The sequence below is a fragment of the Phalacrocorax aristotelis genome, chromosome 10 (assembly GCF_949628215.1).
Source record: "Phalacrocorax aristotelis chromosome 10, bGulAri2.1, whole genome shotgun sequence".
Classification (NCBI taxonomy): Eukaryota; Metazoa; Chordata; class Aves; order Suliformes; family Phalacrocoracidae; genus Phalacrocorax; species Phalacrocorax aristotelis.
The window spans coordinates 6,068,485-6,092,270 of NC_134285.1; the positions used below are offsets into that span (position 1 = coordinate 6,068,485).

Here is a 23,786-nt window from a genome sequence, read left to right on the forward strand (position 1 = left end):
AAATGGAGTTTATTAGAAGTTTTCCTGCAAATGCTTCCCAGAAACTAGATCCTCTCTGGGAATAACTCAGATTCCCCCAGCTCTGTTGTTCATTGACACGAGTTTTTTCACTTTCCTTATGATGTGGGTGGCTGGTGTAGCTTTAATACTTTTGAATCCACTCCTATTTTGGGTGACTTACCACAAGACAGCTGCATGAGCACTTCCAGTGCTTTGCTTTAATGACTGCGCTTAATAGTATGTTGAATCTGATACATAGAAAAGACTAGAAATTAGTCCAAGATGGCCCACAGGAGCTTGAGTTTTCAGGTAAGGCTTTTATGATAACAAAAAAGCCTTTTTCAAGTTGTGGGTATGTGGGGATCAGGGCATCCTCAGTCTTAAGTCACAAGCACGTTTTCCCTGTGTACTCATGGTTTAAATACCAGCCTTACCAGAAAACAGTTCCGTCATAACATCGAGCCTGAGCACTGTTTCTGAATGAACTGCACCGAAGTCAGCTTCGTGGTTGGGCATCGTGTTTTACACGTGATAGATGCTGCCTCTGCGACCTCTTTGTCTCTGTCTCTGCTTACCTCGAGTGGGGCAGTTACTAATGATGCTCCGATATAGCTGTGTGCCTTCTCCCATCCCTTGCCCTTCAGTCCTCTGGAAGACTAGAGGCGAAAACATATTTCTGCCCTTCATACATTTGAACGTCTTCATGGTTTGTTATCCCTCCTTCCTACACCCCATAATTTTCTGTTTCTTTATATTTTTAACAAATTTCTTCTACCTTGTTAGCCACCTCCTTCCCAATAAATGAGTTAGCAATAACAAGAATAAAAACAAAACCTTGCTGTTTCCTTCAAGTGCTTGCTTTGCATTTGTTGCCTATTTATAGATTATTCGTTTAAGCTACGGTGGCAATCAGTTAGAAATGTGGTGAATCCTTCTTTCAAGAGCGTTCCAAGAGAGGATCTTTTTAGTTTGTTTGTTTTTTCTATGATTTTTGCTGGAGCCTCTACAGTGTGCTTGAATTCCACTGGCATTTGTTTATTTTGAATAAACTCTCAAATAAAAATAGAAGATCTTTGCTGCTCCGCAAGGAAGTTAGATGAACATGACCATGGTGCGCAGGGATGTTTGATTTTTTTTTTTTGAGGGTGATAAAATTGTGTTTTACACAATTTTTTGCTTCCAGTTGTTGTCTTGGAGGATTTTTAACTTTTTCAATGTAAGGACTGTCTTTGGATAGAGGTACTGTTAGCCCCCCCTCTTTTTTCCCCTGCACCTTAAGGCAAATTCTGGGTCTAAATCTTATTCTATTTGGAGTAGAAAACCAATGAGGTAGAATATTGTAAATTGTGACTGCCTCTGTGGCGTTGCGAAGGACACGTGATCTTTGTGCTTTGGTTTCTCCTTTTGCTGAGCAGGGTTGGTGCTAATCATCTCCAGTGCCTCGTGGGGCACTGGGGGGGCGCAGGAAGTTTATACGCCATGTCCCAAACAGTGAGGCCGGAGTTGTGGGTGTGAGACAAGTACATCACAGGTGAGATGTTGCATGAGACCTACATTAATAAACTCGGCTGGACTTCTGCTGGCTCCATGGGACATGCTGAGGTGTGGAGTGTTGCCAGGGTTTTTGAAGTGAAGCTTGTCTGCAAGGAGGCTGGAAACCACTGATTTGTGCAATACCTGGAAATGTAAGCGCTAGTGTTCTCCTTTGAGGGTAGGAGCTCTTTGTTGTGGGTAGGTATGCGTTGGGAAAAGATACTTCGCAATTTTTTTTTAATACTGCATATTACTGGTAAGGACTAAGGTTGTTTTTGCTTTCCAAACCAGATTTCAAAAGCAAATACTGTTTTAAACTATGTCTCTGCACTTGCCAGAGCCTCTGCAAAATGGTTTTAGGAGCCAGTAGCTGTACTAGTTCAGAGTTTCCCCCCATTTTTGTTCCCCCCTTACTGCACTTCAGTTTTATGCCATGATACCCTGGCAGGACATCCAGGACGAGGCAGAGTCACCTGGGAGGCTGACCCAGAGAACAGGTATGAAGTTCCTGCTTGGCCTCAAGTGTGAATATACCTTCTGCATCAAAGAGGAGAGTCACTCTGCTAAACTTGCCTTGCTCACAGTGCCATACAGATCGTACATGAAAATGAAGGTACAGGATGAAGGAGGAGAATTATCCTATTTGTTTTTTCATCTCGCCTCCCGTGATAGGACTCGATTCTTCGCCCTGGACCCTCCTAGGTCAGTCGCATTTAGAGCGGCTGTTGGCACAGATCAGCTGTGCTGAGCGCACTGTGACATTTGGAAATCCCTGTCTGGAAGGGGAATTGAGCAATGAGCTTGTGCTAATTATAATAGCTATGTTTAAAATGTAATGTTTGCTTTATTGAGCAAACTCCAACTACACACCTAGACTAGAGACTGGAAATACTCTGGCAGCAGAGGAGACGGGTCCTCAGCAAACGCGTTCCCAGGGCTGAAGCAAGGGCAGTACAAACATTGCTTCGTCAGAGCAAACATTGCACAGTCTTCTCTGGGAGGTGAATGTTGTTACCTAGCAACTTCCAAGAGTGTTTCAAATTTGTTGGAGACCCTCTGAGGCTTAGGCACTTTACCCACTGTTCTGTGAGATGCCAAAAATACGCTGGCTGTAATTTTGCAAGCCAAGGGCAGTGCTGGCTTAAACCCCTCCCTGACCTTTATTTGAGCTAGCACAACCTGTGCAGTAATACAGAGAACCAGGACAAGAAACCAAACTAGATTAAAATCAAATCAGAGGAAAACCAAGTTTGATTTAAACATGGAGCTTCGCTTCCCCAGCGGCATTTGCCGGCTGGCTCACAACAGTTGCACTGGGAAGTGTGCCGACACGCCTGAGGGCTCCTGTTGGGAGTGTGTTTGTGTGGATAGCAGTGAGATATAGTCAGGGCTCACAGCACACCTATATCATTAAATACATCTTTTCTGAATTACCACCGCACATCGCCAGCTGCCAAAGCCTTGGGCAGCTTGGAGGAAGGTGTTGCCATTGAGTACTCAGGGGTCAGCGTGAGTTGTTCAGTATGTTCAGTTGTTCAGTATGAGTCGTTCAGTAGCCTTGTTTTAATTGAAAGGTTAACGAAGGCTACTGTGATATTAGGAGACTTGTATAAAAAGAAAACCACAGGTGTGCTGCTGTTTAGCTTCCAATATTCTTTGTTTCATTTTGCTAGAGATCTTCTGGCTGAGGTCTAATCCATGCACAAGATCCTCTTCGTCACCACTGCTTCCATTTGGAGCAGAGGTTTTCCATCTATACTGCTTTTGTCTGAATTGCTATTCAGATTCTAACTCCCCTGAAAAGCTTCTTTTACCTGATAACCAAGTATTAGTGGTTTTCCCCCAATATACTGGCCATGCACTCATGTTTTCAGAAGCATTGCCACCCCTAGGCTGTAGGGGTGTAGAGACCTCTCCTTCCTGGCAAGCAAGAGTATTTTCCAGGTATTCCACTGTCAGCCCACTGAAAAGAAGATGTTGCTTTGTGGTTGGTGGATTGATCATAGGTCTTTATACCTATAAATTAGAAGTGACACACTCATATAAATTATTGTAACAGTACTGTGTGCAAACACAGTGCCTGGATCCAGGGTAGTTATGAGATGACAGTGAATTGGGGTGAATACCCTTATTCTTGACTTTGAGAAGTGCAGTGACAATGAATCATTCTCAGTGATGCAGCAGTGCTGACTCATCCGGCTGAAATTAGAAGGGCTTTTTTAGGTAAAGATGTAATTCCACCATTTTTTTCCGATGAATGGATAAGAGTTAACGTTTTTGTTGGCTAATTTACAGACTTCATCAACTAAATGTCATCTCTTTCCCTTTAGCTATCAAACCTAGTTGGAGGCAACTGGCGGGGGAGAACTTAGATCCAGGGAGGTGGTACTGGAAAAAATGTGTGTGAAGGAGTGGCAGAAAAGTTCACAATTTGGTAGGCACATGCTGGGTGTCATATTGCCACCACATTTAGTTTTTGAGATTCCCTTTGTCTGGGTTTGGTGAGTGCTAATGTTTGCTTTCATCAAGAAAGGGGTTTTGGAGCCTGAACTCATTCTGCTCATAATCTAAAGGGGACGGAGGGTGGGGGTGGGAAGGGGAATAAAAAATTGCTGGAGTTAAAATTTTGCTGGAAAATCAAACACACACAAACATTTGCTCCCCCCTTCCCCAAGCACCTTTGTTATTGCATCTAATAGCAAGGGGTTCTGTTCCTGTTAGCTACTGGGTCTTCTACTTGTAGTCTCTAGCACTGCTTCCCAGTTCAAGGGTTAATACAACCTAAAGAAAACATAATGCTCCCTGGATCCCAGCATTGCTTATAGTACCTGTTTTCAGATCACTTAAATAGCGATGAATAACCAGGTTCCCAGAGGCGCTACATTCATTTCAGAATCTGGTGCTAGTATCCCTTCATTTCAGCTTTAGAGATTTGATCAGAGCACAGTAAAATGAGTTCGCTTTAGTGTCCTCCAGACGATTTGCCTTCCTTTCCCTTTTTGCTATCTCCCTGTGGAATGGGCTGATGCTCTCCCAGTGTTTTTTAGTTGCGCTAATATATTAATAACCTGTTTTACTCCTGGCAAGAGATTTGTGGTCAACCTTCAATAGACAGATTTTATGCCAGGTTATCTTTCCACTGTTCGGTTAAAAATTTTCCTAGGAGAGCAGTAAAAGAGAAGGGACTCCCTGCTACGACTGCACACTCAGCTGCTTTTCTGAGGTAGGAGCTATTTCTGAGCCCACAAAGAGAATATGAGTGGCAGAGGCTTCTCTGATGGGTGTCCCAGTGATGGGGAATGACTGCTTTGGAAAGTCCATCAGCATCCGGGAGTCACTCGTGTGTGTCCAGGAGATGCTGTACTGGCCAACCGCATAATGCTTGAAGCAATTGGCTTGGCAGAGTTTCATCAGCCAGGCTGCCCATTCTGTTGAGGAATCAGCTGCAAACTCACATTTCTTGTTTGGCAATGTATTCTCTCCTCAGGGGCTGCAGCACCATTTGAATAGGATGGAGGGAAGCAGACCTATCGCAAAAGTGTATTATTCCCAGCAGAGCCGTGCTAGTCTTTTCGTCTCTGTGCTCCTTCTTCGCAAGGTGTTGAATGAAAATATCAAGGAAAAACGGGGAGAGTTGAGTCACTCAACTGTTGTCCCTCGATCTTGCCTCAACCTCAGCTGCAGCTCAGAGAGTAAAACAACAAATGCTTGCTCCTGTTTTGAGATGTTTTTGCAAATCTAATGCTTTTTTGTCACATGAAAAATCTGGTAACACCTGAGTCCCTTATTTTCCTACCTACCTGCACTTACCTGCTCTCTTTGGAGTGTTTCAGTCTGGCATAGGGCTGTCCGATCTCCAGGGTCTCATCCTTTCCTGAATATAATGCTGTACGTTTTTCCATCTCCCAATTGGCTTTGGTACTGTGTTCCTTACCTGACAGCATTTGCCTGGGAGATTATGTGAATAGTGTTGGTGGAATAGATTTTGAGAAGCTCGGAATCTTTCTCCAAGTTTTACATTTATTGCAGTTGTGAAGGTCACCTTTGCTTTGAGGATCAGGGAGATTAGGTTACCGTCACCTCTGAACGTGGAGGTGCTCAAGTTCTGCACTTAATATTGTGCTTAATCCTTTTACTGCCCGAGCGGTGTGGCCCATGAGGTGCGTTTTGTGTCAGTAGTGGCACCTTGTGCTCAGAGATTACCTTTGGTCAAAGATCTTTGGATGATTTTACAGGGTGAGTATTATCTTTACGTTAGAGGGGGAGGGAAAATGGAGTTTCAGGGAGTTTAGTGCTTTGCCCTGGGTGTCTCAGCAGTTGTTAGGCAGAGTGGGAACAAAAGCCAGGTCTCTGCTGCAGAACTATGCAGCTTATTTTAAGTAGGTCAAGTGACTTGCCAGGAATAAGGATGTGGGCAATTTCTTCTTGAAATCCTATCTTCCTTCTATCAGTTTTTCACAGTGACTTTGTTTACACCCCTTTCTTATAGCATAACCAGTGAGAATTTGGAGTGATTTCATTATAATAAGCTTACTGTCGAGAATTCTTGACATTCCCAAGTGACTGTGTCTCTTAAAGAAGAGAGATTGGTCTGTCCTTGAGACTTAAGAGCAAGAGAAAGGTTTGGTTATTATCTCTTGTCCAGTAAATCTGATAGTGTGTTGACAGGAGCCCGTACCTTGCAGATGTTTCCCCCATATCTTCCGTAATTATAACTACAACTTCAGCAATGTTTCAATTTGCACTATCATTTTTTTTTTTTTGTTTAGCACCCAAAAGCCTTTTCTTTATTCATTCTTCATTGTGGTAACCAGCTGCTTTTTGTCTCTCACTTGGGGGCGGCATTTCCCTGCTGCACATCAAATCCAGTAGAAAACTGGTTCTCAGAAAAGTAGCAGCTCTTGATTTTTGATGAAAAACACCCCTCAGTACTCTGCACAGAGCAGTAGCCTTCAGTCCCTGGGTGTTGCGGTTTGCTGTGATGCCCAGGAGCATGAGTCCTTGGCGATGTGGGACGTGTTGCTTACAGGCATTCTAGTTTCCTGTCTTTTGTGATCTCGCTTGCGGTAAAATTATGAAGGGCTAAATTACATGGAAAACCACATAAGCTGTGGCCAGAGACACATGCTTTTCATTGAGGTGTAAACCTATCCACATAATATGAATTATGTCAGTAAGTAATGTTCTCTGTTTCGCCTATTGCAGCTTTTCTGCAAGTCAGAGTCAGTGTTGCTTCACTGTATATAAATTCCTGAAACACATTAAAAGTTGTTGGGGAATTTTCCCCTTCACCATTGCATCAGACCAAGCCAAGCACCCCACCACCTCCAGTCCAGCTCCTGTAAGGTAACATGGTGGTTTTGATGCTTCTGAGACAACACCAGGGTTCATTTGTAGCTGTTATTTCCCACTTCATAAAGGACATGCATTTGATTTTATAACTGGGAGAACTTTCTTGAGAACAGCAAAACTGAATCTGTAAAGGAGCAAGGAATTTACTTAGCAATGTCTGATACTAAACTGTCTTCCTGATTGTGATCTCAACTGATGCAATTTTGTGAAAGATCAGTAATTTCATCTACGAAGCATCAAAATATTTTACATTAGAAATGACCACTTAACCCAGTGTAATTTTGTAGTGCACTTCAGAGATGCTAAAACAATACTGTACTGCTCCCACTCTGCAGTAATGGTGTGCTAATGGATTGAAGGCGGAAGGTAGCATGGTAGAAATGGATATATAACTTTAAAGTATAAACAGGCAAATGCACGCATTAACTGTTGAAAGCTGAATCCCATGGGTGAGATTTCAGATTGAACACTAATGAAAATTTCATTTCTGTTCTCACAATATTTTAATATGCAGGATCACAGTATGCAAATAAACTGAAGTCTAACTGCAAGTGGCTGATGAGTTACTTCTGTCTCAGTCTCTGCCACCCCCATATATAAGCTGTCTGGGGCTTTTGTGAAATAAAAGTTTTCCTTCTGTTTTCACTACAAGCCAGAATCTTATAAAAATATCTTTGTATGCAAGATAATTATGCAACCTTCTCTTCAAAGCATCCTCACGATATTCCTCTATTGTTCCATGTAACTCCTCAGCAGGTTGCTATGCATTTTTAAATTTGTGACTGAATTTTAAGTGTTAAAATCAGTGCTTCCCTTATCAGAATTGTCCTGGGAATGCAGCCATGTTTTGGGGTTTCCTTCTGTATTTCAGCTGCAGCTTTGATACACCGTACTTTCCTTGTGCCTCCTGAATCTCAGAGAAAGAGGTGATGTTGTGCTTTGTTTTTTCCGTCTTCCCCAGCTTATGGCATCAGATAAGATATGCTGGCTTGGACCCTGTTATAGGTCACATTGCACTGCAGCCACACATTAAGGCCATCTAGCTTGAGCCAAGAAGGTTCATCTAATATCTTTTTTTGGTAAGTGATTAGATAAATAAGTTACTGTGAAATTACCCTGAGAATGGGGGGCAACCAGCACAAGGAAACTGAAATTATTTGGCAGGTTAGAACATATAAGATTCCATATTTCTGTGATCGGAAGCTTATACATCCTTCTAAATGTAAATTGTGTGTTAAATTTCTCAAAGAGGAGAAGCAAGAATTTATCTTAGAAGTTAATTAATTTGAAATATCTCTTAATTAACATTATACCTAAATTTGCCAATCTTCACAGTTGACTTGAATTTGCATACAACTGTTGCATATAAAATATGTTAAGGGTGTCGTGGGCTTTGGCGTGCTGCAAAAATGCCATGTTTTGCAGCTGTGTTACAGCTCTGCTGGGCTGAATCTCCTCCTCTTCCCCTCCCATGCAGCGGTGCTGCCCTTCCAACAAGCGGCCTTCCTTCTGGGGACCCGCAGTTGGCATTTAGAGCTGTGAAAGCACAACCCTGGAACAGGCAGCTATGTCTGTTCCCAGGTACTTCACCCTGATGAGGAAGAATAAAAATTACTCTTTTTAATTTGAGGTAGTGAACGTGTGCTTTTTTCTCTCCCTAGTAAAGTGCCCTTGTTGTATTAATGTGACTGTTAAGGTAATCGTGTTTTTTGATGAGAGCACAAGACTAAAATGATGTTTCCAAATGAAGGTTGTTTTGACTTAGTCCCTGTATGCAGCACACATAATTTTGATTCCCTGTCTCTTTGAAGCAAACTTTAATTTTATGGCTTTGCCGGCTGCTACTACTGCGCTGTGCTGTACCTATGAGCTATTTAATGTGCAACATCGAGGAGTAAATTAATGCAGGCCCACAGAGTGCTTCGATTTGCTAATTGCTTGTAGAGCAGAGGGTATTGTTGTGAAGAGAAAGACTGTTCATTAGCGATTGAGTAGCTAATTTTTTCCTACAAGCGAGTCTCACATTTGAGCTGCTGCCTATCGGTCAGGGCAGTCGGCACACGTTCGGTCCTCGGAGAAGAGTGTGGGGCTGTTGATGCAATCGGTGTTAACACCTGCCTTGTAACCACCAGATTGCTTTGGTTTCATTCATTAAACCTTTCCTGACCAACCTCCTCCAGTGTTGTCAGCGAAGGCTGACTTTTGGAAGGTATAGAAGACGAATTATTGATGCAGGGAAGCAAGCTAAACAATTCAGAAGTGTCTCCTCAGGAGCTGAATTGGTTCCTCTCCTTGGAAACCGTTCCTGCTCCTCTTTCAGCCCTGAGCTGCTGTATCGCGCGAGGCCGGAGCACAGGTTATCTTTCTCCTCCTGCCGCTCTCTTTTGAGGGTGACAGTAGCATTGACAGTAGATTAGACTGTGTTGTCATGTAAGATGAATGTTTTGAACTGACAAACCTTTTTTTTGGAGGCTTAAAGCAATTGACTGAATACTTGAGAGGGTTTTTTTTCCTGCTTATGCTACTTACTTGATTTTCTTTTACCTGGTTGTGCTGCCTTCAGTGGGCCAGTTGGACTTTACGTGTATTTGTATATCTGATTCTTAAACTCATTATCTGTTTGCTTCTCAGATTTCTTAATGCTCGAGCTTGGTGATCCATGGAATTTAACATGTGTTTTAAGTAATGAGAATTTCCTTGGAGTTTTAAGTTAACTTTTATGCATCGTCTGAAAATTCAACACGCCAGTCTCTCCTGCTGAGAGATTCCTGAGATACCAGGTGAATGTGATCAATTGAAAAGCTCTGTGAAACAGACCTGAGCTACATATATGTAGGGCATTGCCTTTGCCAGCGCGAAACTCGGAGATGGGGCTGTCAAACTGCTGCAGCATCTGCTGCAGATAGCCCTCCCATAGCTGCTGGTGTCGAGGCCAAGGACTTGCACGCCACCTCCTTCCTAGCCACCCTAAATGGCTCAGGTTCATTGCTTGTGCTTTTGTTGGCTGCGAGTGGCCAGAGATAATTGAACTGAGAAATTCAACCGTTCATTCCTGAAAAGGTAGATTCTAAGAAAAAGCATAAGACCATTTCCTTCAGGTCTTTCCCCACAAATGCCCGAAGCGGGGCTGGGTGCAGGGGCTCAGCACGCTGTCTCGTACTGTTCCAGGGCCCCCTGCAACTCCTTCCTTCCATGGCTGTCGTGGCTGGCAGCTCCTCCAAAGCACTCTGATTAAGTGAGATGTGGGCATAAGTTCAGAGACTAATTTCTTCTTCATAATTAAAAATGTGTGCATCTGTCATGCTGCTGGTGATTAGGTTGTATTTTCTTGTGGCCTAGAAGGAATATGGCAGTGAATCACTTTGCAAGCAGCTGTCCTCTAACAGCTGAGCTAAGTTCAATATTTGATTTAAGCTAATAAAAAGTCTGGGGTAGGGCTAATGTTTACAAACTGGATGTGATAAAGCATTCAGATCATCTGTTTCACAGCCAGGCGAGAGCAGGCACAGGGGACCCCACCGAAAGTCTGGGCTTTGTCTTGTTCTTCTGTGCCTGCCTTCATATGTGGGCGCGGGCGGTCAGGAGAGTCCCCGCTCCGGTTTGGGAGCGCATCGGACAGCATCAGCTGTGCTGGAAAAGCCTCCTGTTTCCAGCTGTATCATTGTAACAGCTCTCAGTGCATTAAATATGTCCCTTTTGCTCTTCTGTGAGAGTTGTAGTCAAATAATCCATTTAAAAATCTCTTAATCTTCATAAATCATTTCTTTCAGCAATCTACTAAGTTGAGCTGCCGTTCTCTGAATGCTCACTAGTTAGCTACTGTTTCCCTTTGAGATGAGCTGCCTAGAAATAAATGCAATGAAGAAAACCTACTTTGTGATTTAATTCTTATCTGATTGCTTCTCCAAATCATATTGATCTGCTGTTATCATGCTGCTGTTTTGGACTTGTAGTCCAGGTTTGCCTCTAGGTCTCTGCTGGAATAGCGGCTTGAGAGGTTTGTATTTGGTTATTTTCCCCAAGCCATATTATATAAAAGATAAATTATGAAATACTTCCTGCTTTCTGGTTTCTCCTATCCCTTTGTATTATTTCTCTCCTGTCTAAAAGTTTTTGCAGCCTCTTCCTGGAGTAAAATGTGCCAGGGGATTGAACTGGCTTCTTCCATTCTGAATTACTCTGTGACTCTATAGAAGTCTGTACTAACAGGAGGTTGAACAGAGAAATGACCCTCAGATTCAGGAGTGGTAGCTAGTGGAAGTAGATGTGTCATTCTTAGTGGCTCTTTACATCTAGTTTAGAATAGGCCAGAAGTTCCCATCTAAAGGTCATCTTCATACAGGTAAGTCTAATAAATATTCAGAAGAGTTGGTGGGGGGTTTTTTGATAAAAAATATTCAGTCAGTTCTGGGGTGTTTTGCAAAGGCTGTGCTAGCATCTCTCATAAATAACATCTCCGAGAGGATGTTTTCTAATTCTTCTCCATGTGACTTTTCTGGCTCCAGCCTGCTGGTGTAATTCTGCCTGATTCAATAGTAGTGGGGGGAAAAAAAATCTTTCCCAGATGTCTGCAAATTTATAGTTTCCTGATGTTTCAGCATCAAACTTGGTGATAATCTCATTTTTTCTTCTCACTTGCTTGTACGTGCACTCCATGTTTGGTTGGGACTGGCATCTCCCGCGGTGTTTAATGAACGTGTTTTATTTCCCTGTGCCAGGTCCCAGGCTTGTATTAAAACCCTTTTCATCTTACTTGAGTGTCTGTTCCTTAAATAATGTCACATCATCCCAGGCCGTGCACAGCAAGAATCTGTAACTTTTTCAGTTTCTGCTGAGCTCTGGGGCCAGGGAAGTCTTGAACTGTTTGGTTGGTTGTTTGCAAAATTGAACAACTGCTGTGCTGAACCCTGAGATTGTAATTTTTTCATTTGCTTGCATTTCAGTGAAGTTAGCCTTCAAAGCTTAATGTTTTCCATTTCATTGTAATAAACTGCTTGCTCTTTGTCTCTCTTTTGGATGTGGTACTCAAAAGACCCATTTAATGGGTGGCGAGAGATTGTTAGAGGGACTCTGGAGGGTTTTAATGAATATATGCTTGAAAGTACGTGAATTGGGTTTGTAGGAAAGTTTTTTTTAGTTCTTCTCTTGTTTGTTTACATTGTTTAAATTAGCTTCTCTGTCATCTGTTGTGACTCTTCTTTGGGCTTTCTGCTAACCAGAGAAAGGCTGATTGCAGGCTGGCAAAGTGTTGTTAAATAAAAGATGTGGGAAGTAATAGCACTCAAGTGGTATATGTGGCTTCTCTTATCTCTGAAATACCCATTTCATTTAAAATCCTTTTTCATAAACAAAACTCTGTGAAAGCTTCTCCTCCAAGTCAGGTTCCCTTTTCTCCCCAGATTACACTAGGATAACAAGGTATTTCCACTCTGGTTTGAGATTCATTAAATTTCAGATTTCCTCCTAAAAAAAAGGAAAAACCTTGCATTGGGACCTTTTCTCACAGAAATTCAGTAGAGTTATGTTCCAGAGAGGATTTGCTCTGTATTCTACCACAACAAGTTTGAAGGCTTCCAAAGCCAACCCTACACCCCAGAACTTCAACAGAATATTTTTCATGAAGTCTTCTTTACGCACAAACACACCTTTCCGGAGCTGTGGAGCAAGCCTTTCTCTGAAGTTAAGCTTGGCAGAATTGGGCAGGTTTTATACCACTCTTTATCCAGCTTCCAAAGAAATGGACAGGAGGCAGAGGTCTCAGACTGGGCCATGGGATTGAAATTTGGGATAACTAATCCAGTGGATTTCCTCTCTGCAAGAAGCCTCCTCTTCCTTGTGTATGTAGGCTGTGGGCTCTTTGGGGCAGGATTGTCCCACGGAACGGGGTGTTGGCAGGACATAACAAGACCCAACGCTTACAATTCCTTTTCAATGCTGTGAAAATCATGTTGCCCTTGGTGACTCTTTTAGTTGTGGTGGAAGAGTGCAGTTGTATTAAACTTCTGAAAATATGTCCCAGATTTAATGTTTGGTTTGTTTATTTTTTTTATTTTGTTTTGTGTTTTTTTTTTGTCTTGAAGGCTCAGCTGTCTCAAGTTCTGGAAGAAGTGGGAAATCATAAGCAAAGAGCAGAGATGGTAAGTGTTCATCTTCTGGCGTTTTTTTAATTGTTTTGCAGAACAGTAACATATGCAAAGTTCAGTTCATTTAAACAGTGGATCAGTTCCAAATATTTAGAAATGAATAGCAAATAAGCACTGTAAACGTTTGTGTCACTGTTGCAAGTCTTGGCACTCTCTGTCTCCGTACTCACCTGGAACAAGCATTGGACGAGATCTAGTGGTCTGTCTTCCTTTTTTGGCAATTTGTGTTCTCTTTGTTAGCAGTTCTAGGTCAGAAGCAAGCATTTAATTTCATACTGAATTAACTCCTTTCTTTGGGGGCCTTTGATTCAGTCTCAAGTGTGCAAAGGACAAGCAGATGAGATGCGACAGAATTACCACAAACTAGTTTTGTATAATATCTGTTAATTTTCTGCAGGGTTTCTCTATTTTATTGGCAGTTCCCTCAAGGACCAAAAACGACAGAGGCCACAAAACCAGGCAGTTTATGTGCGGTTTCATGGCTGTTGTCGATTCCTCACACTCAGGGATAAATGAGGTGTCGGCATTAAGCTGTTTCGTGAACCAGTTTTGTTGCTAATGGGCGAATTGTGGGATTCCTGCAACTTTTTCTAGTCACAAGAAAAACCTGATTAGTATCCAGGATGTAGATACTCATTCTGTAGATGTGTTTTACACTGGATTAATTTTATTACTAATGAAAAGACGGGCATGCATCACCAGCCAGTAAGTAGGTGCTAAACAGACCTCTGCTCTGAAACCCAAATCGTAAACTACAGTGCTAATGCTAGTCTTTTTAGACTTCTGCTTAACTCTACTAGGGCACTGAAGGGCAGAACTGGCGTGCCCTGCTGTACTATTAATAGGTTGCCATGCATCTGCTAGTTTCTTTTTTTTTTTATTTGTTCTCCTTGCTTTTCAACATCAGATTTTCTATAATGAGCGTGTTAATTGAGTCTGATTCTGGGGTGGTCTTACATTGTGGGCAAACATTTTTGTATGCTCAGCTGCTTTCTGTGGTGATGCAGGTCAGAACCGATATTTCCAAAGAAAACCGGATTAATCCTATTTACCATCTGATCTCATTGCAAGCTACCTTGTCGTAGTTTTAAATTCTATACAATCAATTTTGCATTGTGCTCACTGGACATATCAGAGGATAAATTTGCGGTTATGTTTTAAATGTTTTGACGTGTGGGGTGTTTTTCTAAGCATTTTAAAGTTGTTTTTTTTTTCTTTTTGGCTCATTAAGCCTGGGTTTTGAGTTATTTGTTTGCCTTCAAAAATTTGTCATATTAAACAGGCTAGCAGAGAGCTGGAGAAACTGGAACTTCCAGCGTTAAACCATTAATTGGTGTTGTGCATCATCCATCAGTGGAGGATAAAGCAGCAGTCAGTGTTCAGTGCCTATTCCCAAGGGTTACTCAGTGGAAAACTGCAGGCCTTGTGATCTTCTAGTAGAGCTTACATCAATCTCACATGAATAGGATGTATTCTGTAGTGCTTCAGACGATGGATTGCAGATTGTGAGGTGTGGGCTTTATTCAGCATTTTGAATTTTTTGCAGTAAGTATAAGAAAATTGCTTCAAACAGAGGGAGAGAGACTGGTTTTCCTCTTTTTGCATTTTGAGGAGAAATGTGACAGTGCAGTTCTTTCTTTTCACTGGTGGTAGATTGCTCTCCTCCATCCCCAGGTGAAATCTCCCTGGTAGGGAAGATGTGTCACTTCTTGTCTTGTACAACGTTAGGAGTGGCAGAGGTCTGTCCCCTTCGGATGGGGCTCTTCCATTAGCTGCCTGCCCAAGGGCTCCAGCACTTGTACCGTCAGCCATTCAACAAAATCTTCTTTATGTGTTTTTTTCTCTCCCTCTCCAGATCGGTGTCTCACCTGGATGGCCTTAGTTTCAGACTCCTTTAAAGCTGACACTTCAGCAATTGTTTGCTGATTTGGATTCCTGGCATCTCACCTTCCTTTTCGTCCCTCTCCCACTTTTTCACTCATGATCCACTGCTTCTTAGTCTGATGTTAAGCCTCCGCGGCTGGGGCGGTGCAGAAGGGCTCGTCCTGCTCTGGGTGCTGACAGATGTGGATATTGCTTTTCATCAGCCGTTCTGCAAACAGGCGTATGGCCCTAAGTGGAACAGAATAAACACCTGTCAGGTGCTATCATACAGTCCGCTGGGTCTTTGGGCTCCTTCTGGGATAAACCTCTGTGGAGGTGACATCTCTGCTGCCACCCTGAAGAGTGCTAATGGCTTTGCCACCCTCCCCAGAGCACTGGAAATGAAGCGATGTGCTCTGGGGTTCGCGGACTAGCTGATTGGATCTCACTGATGAGTTTGATGGGGTTTCTTCATGCGATGGGGAGCATCTTAGATGCCCTGGTAAATAATGCGTTCTTTACATAGCAATATGTAAAAGTAAAATACTTGTGGGATAAATCTGATAGCATCGTGGGCTCAGTAAGACAGTATCTGTGTCCTTGGGAGGAGAGGGCCCTAGTTCAGGGAGTTGTGTCCAGGGGGACAATAGGAGGCGAAGGGCGGTGAGTGCTATAGGGAACACTGTGCCAGGCCGGGGCGCAAGGCCTTGCTAGAGGAGAGTGGGATGGACTTGCTGCACTAACTGCCATTGAATGCTAGAGCGTGTGATTTCGTTGCTTGTCAGCTAAAAGTGAGTTTACTACTGGAAGAACCCCCAAAAAAAGAAAAAAAAAAAAAGAAAAGAAATGAAATTTAAACATCTTCAGCTAATTGCAGTTGACAAGACAAAGGCAGTTTGACTTTCCAGTATTAATTACCAAACCCATACTAATTAGCTTGTATAAGCACAATTCATGCTTCTTTCCCTAAATGCAATTAATATTGCAAGTGAAGACGTCTCTGGGCTGTGCCACTGTATCATTAACATACTTTGCCCTAATTAGACACGGGCAGTAGTGGCTGGAGAAATAAGTTTGTGATTACAACCATAAAAAATCCTCTAATATTTTATATCCTTCAGGGAACTTGAACGTAGAATTTATTTTCTGATTTAAGAAAAATTACTCTTGTCATTGTGCTGTGTAATTATAACAATGAAACTTTGATTTTTCTCACCCTCTAACCCTTGAGTTATTTATTTTTCTCTATTCACTGTTTGAGTGTGTTCCTGTTGTAAGGGATCAGTGCCTGACTAGTCTTCTGAGAGGTGGTACATAACAGAGTCACCAGTCTGACAGGGCTCAGGTGACTTAATTGTGCCACAGATCTGTGCATTTTGTGTTTCTTTTATTTGCTGAAAGAATGTATTTTGTTGCATTTGTAGTTGGTTTTTTTTTTTTGTTGGTTTGTTTTTAGGGTTTTCTGGGTTTTTTGGCATTTTTTGGTGCCTAAGCACACTTATTTACTGCAGTTTTTTTGTATGTATGTGGATTTTTTCTGACACTTTTTATCATCGCTGAAAGTTTTCATTATCAAGGCTAGTGCTCCAATATCTTTATCTCCAGGATGTGCCAGATTGCTCCTAGAGTTCACACATATGGGTCCTTGTTTTGTAGTCTCAGGATCTTACTTCTTATGGTATGTTAGTCTAACACTCTACTGGCGTAGAGCTTCACTCATACCAAAATATTATTTGTGGAAGATGCTTTCTTGTTTGTTATTATTTTTTTTTCTCTCCCTGAGGGAGGGAAGCAGAAGATATGTTAGTTTTTCTAATTTTCATTTGCCTTTTTCATCTCCCTTTATAGGCAGGAGGAATTTGTTTGGCTCAAGCTTGCCATCCAAGCAACTGCTGTGATCCCTGATCTTACACTTTTTTTTCAGTCTGGTTCTGTAGCAGGGGGCATTCATGTCAAGATTTTTTTTCTCCATCATTAATCCCTGAGGGAAGTCAGCTTCGTATTAAGAAAGTATCACCTGTATTTTCACTGCCCTGAGGTGTTCTGGATATCTTGTGGCTTTCATCTTCAAAAGGCAGCTTGGCCCATGTGGGCTCTGAAATCTATAGGCAGCTCATTGGAACAAATTGTATTTCACCCGCCAGCAGATTAAAAAGGATGGATATAAGAATCAGAAGAATTGCTTAGCAGGGTCGAGGTAAAGAAGATTTGGAAGTCCAAGAGTGTAGCTGTCACAAAATGAATGGCATAAATTGAGTGTCCTTACAGAGAAATAAAGACACCTTAAAATGAAAATAATGAATACCCCTTGCCTTGAGTAAAAGTGTTTGTTAACCCTCTGCAAAGAACAGGAGACCTTTATTTAAGGGCAGCAGGTCAGGAATACTTAAGGATCCAAATCATGTGTTCAGTCTGATGAAACCATAATGTTTGGGATTAACTTAAATGTCAGTGACTAGCTGCACTGATGGTTTTCAGGAGAAGCAATGAAGACAGAAAGGAGGATACATGAAAGAAATCAACTCAGAGAACACTGTGCATGCAGTAGTTGGGAACTAGCTGTTCACCAGAAGGCAACATGGAAAAATCACAAAGAGTTTGGGAGAATCATAACAGGCATCAATACATAAAAAGAGACCCACACAGTTCACAAAACATCTGCATTACTGTTGAAAAACTTTACTTTCTAGTAGTTACATCAGACCACCAGACTTTTAAAAACTGTAACTTTTGATACTTAAGAGTAATACCTGGCAAGGATAAAAGTCCTGTCACATTTTACTTTACAGGTGATAACAATGATAATATGAAAGAAGTGAATGTTAGTGTAGAAAGACCTGCACTGGATAACTTGCCAATATAGCTAATTTAATTCTTGTTTAAGAGTTATTAAACATAAAGCAAGAAATACAATGGACAAGGCACAGGAACAAAAGTGGTGTTTGTTAGTCGAAATGTAAATTCTCTGTATTATCTACAATGGGATGGCAACTGAATGTGGGGTTAGAGTACTGAACCATGTGGCTATAAATAAAAGTGGTGCTTTGCCAGAACATTTATAGAACCAACAGGTTGGGAAGGGAAAGGAGGTGACCGACCAGTGCAAGAAGTCTCAATCTATCAAAAGTGTGTTTCATCATTTCTGAATTGATTTAGCAAGACGAGAGCAAATCTCCTTACCATTCGACAGATTTTATCCTAACACCTTATGTGAGACTAGCAAACCCAAGACAGATGAGTAGCGCGGCACTCAGCTGAGCAGCAGCATGAACACAGCAATAGTTTTAGTGAGGCAATTTTAGGGAAATAGCCAGTTCTCAAATCAGATTGAAAAACATGAATCTGGCTATAAAGAGACAGCAAAAAAAAGCTGATCCAGAATGAAATGATATAGTAATAGAAGACTGGGAGAAAATCATGAAGTCCCATGCTTTGGTAACTAAGGCAATTGCTGCATATACCTTTGTTCATAAATTTATCAAGCTTGTCTTGAAACTGCTTAGATTGTTTGTCTCATTAGTATCATCACAAGACTGCTCTGATAGCCAAAATCTTCCCAATTCCAACTGAAAATATATGTGCAGTTAATATCCATTTTTTTCTTGTGCTAATGTTCTCCTTAAACTACAGTGACTGTTCTTCCTCCCTCGTATTTATGCTGTGACATATTTATAGAGAACGATTGTCTCTCCCAGCATTTCATTTGTCTAGGTTAAACAAATCAAGCTCTTGCAGTCTTCTCTTAAAACAGGTTCTTCAGTCTCCTCATGAATCCTGCAGCTTTCTTTAAATCTCTTGCCATTTTTCTGTGTCTCCTTTGAACATGGAGCAGACACATCATTCCAGCTGATGTTCCAGCAGTAGCTTGTACAGAAGTAGCTTCTACAGGAGTATCTACTACAGGCAGGAACCTTTCTGTCCTGGGTTCTGTTTCAAAATCACATTACCCGCTTCCACCGCCCCATGGCACTGATGTTCGTCCTGTGATCAATTAATCCACCCAGCCCTTTGTCCTGCTCTGTAGTTTCTGACTGATGAATACTCAGTTTTTAGAAGTTCTAGCTGCTGTGGGACTTGCACTATTACATTTCAATCTGCTGCTCTTCATTCAGTTTTCAGCTAGCGTCTGCTGCCTGATCTATTCATGCTCCTCTATGATAAAGCCTCCCTGCTTGGTGCTATTAGAAATTGCATTTGCGCGTTAATATTTTTTGACCCAAGACCTTCAGTGAATTCTGTTTGTTTTAAATATGTTTTCATGATCCATATCTGGGGCATTCTTTTCTCTGTCAGGTAGTTTTATTTCAGCAGAGCCTTTTGTTGCTTGTTTGTTCTGTATATAATTCACAGTGTTTGTGTTATATATCGTGTGGTCCTGTTAATTTAGAAATGTGATCAAGGGGGGTGAGTGTGCAGAAGTCATCGATGCTGTGTTTTTACTGTAGAGCTTTGGTTCTCCTGGTAGAGTTAAGCCCTGGAACAGAGGGATGGGAGTACTCAGAGTTACTTTTCTCTTCTCCTTTTCCTAGCTGAGAGGTCTCTCAGTGCTTGTTGTAAACAAGTACGTTAAAATTAATCCTTGCTCTTCCCCATGGTGTAGGAATATAGTGAGCTCTGAGGGAGAGACAGGATTTTCTTTTTTATTTTTTATTTTTCTCCCTCGTTTGTCTCTTAGCTTAGGGAACAACGAATGGCCTCTGTTGGTTGTGTTGCATCTGCTGCGTGTTCCGTCTTGGAAAATTCATGTTCAACACACAAAACAGTGGCAACATCAGAAGCATCTATTGCATGTGACTGTGGGCAATGTAGAGAGTGTGGTGGAAGCTTTGGGATCTTGGCAGATGAGTGCTGATAAACTGCCAGTAGTCTGGAGAGGTGATCAGTACACTACACTTCTGCATGTTAATATCTCAATGCTGTTTTAATTAGGTTAGAAGAAGAGACTTAGTGAGTAAATTCTTGTGGTATATCTCTGTTTTAAAAATCTAGCCAGGCACAGGGGATCAAATAGTACATTCCCTTCAAATTAAAAAGAAATAAACGGTCTGTTTAAAAGTCCCATTACACAAATGAACCTGCTGTTGGATCCATTAACGTGAAAGTTTTATTGAACTCTGCAGCACCGTTAGGTTTCAACAGGACTGTTTTCATTTTCTTGTTGAAGGCAACAACAGCTGACGTGGGGTTAGACGTTCACAAGGAAGAAACGTAGCTGCCGAAAGTGGAGAGGCGCTGCTCCTCCCTGCGGGCTACCTGTGGGACAGGTACTGCCAGTTGCAAGGAGAATAGTCTGACCCAAAACGGAGCAGCAATTCCAACTCAGATGGGATGTATGGATGATGATCTAATTCTCAGCCCATCATTTGGAGGGGCCTCCATGCTACAGGTGTACCTCTAAAACCTGAGCGGTACTGACAAATGCTATGGGTTGCTTTCTGGTAAAAAGAATGATAGCGAGCGCTCCACTTTTCAACTCGGAAACAGGCTGAGAGTTGATAATGTGCTCTCACCTTTGCATTGCAGGATTATAACTGGGGGAAAGAAAGAAGTAGGTCTTTTTTCCCTTCAGTTATTGAACAGAGGATAAAGGTGGATCATTTTCCTGTGCAGAGGACACTGCAGTGCTGTGATTAGAGTGGTCCTGTTGTCAGTGGTGCTGTTGTTACTGTAAAATCTGAGTTATACTGAGCTACTTGGTAAAATGAAATGAGTGGGACAGGAATATTGTCAGAGGCCTTATCATAGTAGCCAGAGCCTTGAGGTACAAAAGGCATAATTAATATGCATGCTGGTATTGTGCTTTTCCAGGCTACATCCACTCTCAGAGAGTCTGTAAGAAGTTTATGAGCTACCTCAGACCCCTGTGGTTTGATTTACTTGAACTAAAATTTCCTGGAGGGTGCAGGGGCTCTCTGCTATGTTCAGCACTTCAAGAGGTCGAAGAAAATCAGGTGAGAGGTCCTGGATACCTCTAGGGTTCAGTAATTTCTGCTCCTTTTTTCTGCCTTGCCTAAAGGGCAGCGTGGACAAGCTGTAGAAGGAGCATGTGCTTCCAGTGCATGTCCAGGGAGGGAAAGGAAGACTTGGTCTGTTGAACAGTCGTGTTGGGATGGGTCACAGTCATCATTAATCTCCAACTTGCTTGTGACAAGCACGGAGATCGGTTTACTACTGCTTCCACAGTCTTGATAAGTTGTACCTGCATCAGAAGATCATCCTGAACAATCTGATCCAAGAAATGCAATTCTGTAGGCAGAGTATATCCTGAGCATGAGGGAGGATGAGAAGATCTCGAGCTATGGGATCTAGGAGGGCATTGAGGGCATGTTCAGTGGATGTGCCTGCAGATCAAAGGTTGCTGGATACTTTTCTTCTTGCCTAGGGCTGGCTTTGTGTGTACAGAAAGGGAGATAAAGGCTTAAAAACCATGGAGTTTCAAGACTGTCCTAGTCCTCGCACTGACAGACTAATCAGCTTGCTCTGCTATGTATTGTGCTTTCGATCTTTTTGTGTCGCAGTGCCCTTAGAAGAGCTTGTTCCCAGTGTTTTTTTGCCTTTGGCTGTTAGATGCTGGGGTAGGTAGTGGTGGTGGCAGGTTGGGGTCTCTCGGAGCTGTTCTGTCAGGGCAGCAGAGTCCTCCAGCAGGAGCTGTAAAACCTAATTTATCCACAGAGACAAGAAGATCATAGAGCTGAATTTTTCCTATGACCTCTTGGTAAATAATGAATGGCAGTGCACTGCCTCGTTGGAATCGCTAAATTGAGGCTGACAACTCTTTGTTGTATTACAGGATCTAGCTTGTCAGGAGAATTTTAACTTATTTATGAATATTTCATTAACCTCTAAAGACTGGCTGTATAAAATTGAGCTCCTGCCAGGCCCTGTCCTGTTGATGCTGTATTCAGTGCTAATGTCATCCACCGCACATCTATTACACCTTCCTTCCCCTCCGAGCTGAACCTCAGAGTTTATTGTTGGTGGCAGCAGGAACATGTTCACCAAAGGTTAAAATGCCAGGTTTCTGCTTTGGCACCAGATCTGAACATACGGTATTTGATAGGGAATTGCTTTTTCCTTTTCATTCTGCGATTGCGTGCTGGCAACTGAAGGGGACCACAGGCATAATCCCGAGAGGCTAAAATAGGCAGAGCAGTCTTGGCAGGGCCCTGTAACCTTTGCTTTTTGGCACAATGAGAGAGATTTCCCTTTTCTTATGCATTAAAAGCCCACTGCTTGTTTTCACAGGGGGGCTTCAGTATGGGTCATTTAGCTAGAAAACCTTACAACTGCTGCTATTAGTCTGTTCTTTGGGGATGGGTTTGGGGGACAAGACCCCTTCAAGCATCTGCCACTTCCTTAAAGGCACCTGGGAGGCTCTGTCAAGACAGCTCCTGCTTTGCCATAGCTGGATCCCTTGTCCCATCCTCATATTTCCCACCTCTGGGAGTTGAGCATGTTGAGCACGAAGCTTTGCTGGCCCCTGCTCACCCTCCCTCTCTCTGCCGAGACGTGCCAGAAAACAGTGCTCCCAGCACTAGCGAACTGCAAAATTGAGCTGGAGATGTAGCAGGAGTGAGAGAGCTGTTCTTAAAAGCATGTTGAAGTACAGGCTGTAGGTTGTTCCATGTGAGTCGGAGCAAGAGGATTAAGTTCAATTTTCAAGTCTAGCACTCAGTGAAGGCTCTCTTGCTCTCTTACAGTATTAAGCAGAGATTGATTCCACTGTATTTATGTTAGGAGGCGAAGGAACAAAAATGGATCTTAGATTCCTCTTTCCTTTCCCCTTTGATCTTCCTAGGTGGTTGGAAAAATGCGTAGATTCTTCTGTGGCTGTTTATTAGGTGATGATTTTTCAACAAGAAAACTGATTGGGGGGGAGGAGGGAGGGGAGAGGTGGGATTACAAGCTACTATTTAATGCAAATTTTTTCACTGAATGCTCCAGAAACTCTCGAGGGTACATTTTCAGGAAACAACTGTATTCAAACTTTGTACAGAGGAGGTATGACATCTTTGCAGATTTATTTGTTGATCTGCCTGTGAATTACAGCTGCTGGAAGACTTGCTTCTAGCAAAAGCGCCTACTCCTGCGTGAAAGAAGTGACCTGTGTGATGCTCTTCCCGAGAGCAGACAACTTCATTGCGCCAGTGCCACAGCTGCACTGGGCAGGGTTGCGGCAGATTCAGTCTGACACCTTGACAGGTTCCCTAAAGAGACTGTTATTCTGTGTTTTGCTGTTCTAACCAGGAGTAATGGGTAGGAGGTGTCAGCCATTTAAGGCTAATTACTCTGGAGTTTCCTTCTCTTGGTGGACACCAGCTGTTTTGCTCTCCCTGGTGGGAGGAGCTTTTGGTACTAATTAAAGCAAACAGTCATCTACGTGCTGGTGAAAGTGGTGGAGTGAGGCTGATAACAGCAGAGAGGCTCTGAGCTGATTGAATATGGAAATTATGTGATCTTTCTTCAGAATGAGCTGATAGAACAAAGAGAGGTTTTTTGGATGTGGAGCAGTCAGGGATTTTTGCTGTCGTGCAGTGGTGGTGATGTCTCATAGCGGCATCTGGGAGTGTGGACTGGGCAGGGATGCGGCAGGAGGGAGAGGAAGAGATTCCTCGTCTGCTCCTTCTTCTGGAAGCGAGAGTTGAAATGTGTAATTATACTTGAATAAACTCTTGGGTTTAGATTAATATCTCCAGTTCCCTTGCTCAATGGGTCTCTTGCACAGGATATTTGTTCCCCTTCCTCTCAAACTTCCCAGATTTGTTCATCCTGCACTCTGAGCCAGCTTCCATCCTGCTGAAATGCCCAGTAGTGCTTATTTCCAGTAGAATGTCCAAGCAGTGCCTATGTCACATCTTGCACCCATCCCAGAGTACCAGAAAAAAATAAGACCGT

The 23,786-nt window shown here is 42.5% G+C and overlaps 1 protein-coding gene across 2 annotated transcripts in view; it reads left to right on the plus strand.

Moving 5' to 3' along the window:
- The window catches only part of MAD1L1 (mitotic arrest deficient 1 like 1), a 381,688-nt gene that overhangs the window by 175,012 nt on the left and 182,890 nt on the right, over positions 1-23,786 (plus strand). The window contains exon 13 of one of the 2 annotated variants that reach the window (XM_075104884.1): positions 12,966-13,022. The exons of the other annotated variant lie outside the window; for it this stretch is intronic. Within the exon in view, the coding sequence (XP_074960985.1) occupies positions 12,966-13,022 (57 nt within the window). The remainder of the gene's footprint in view (positions 1-12,965; positions 13,023-23,786) is intronic. 2 annotated transcript variants of the gene reach the window in all.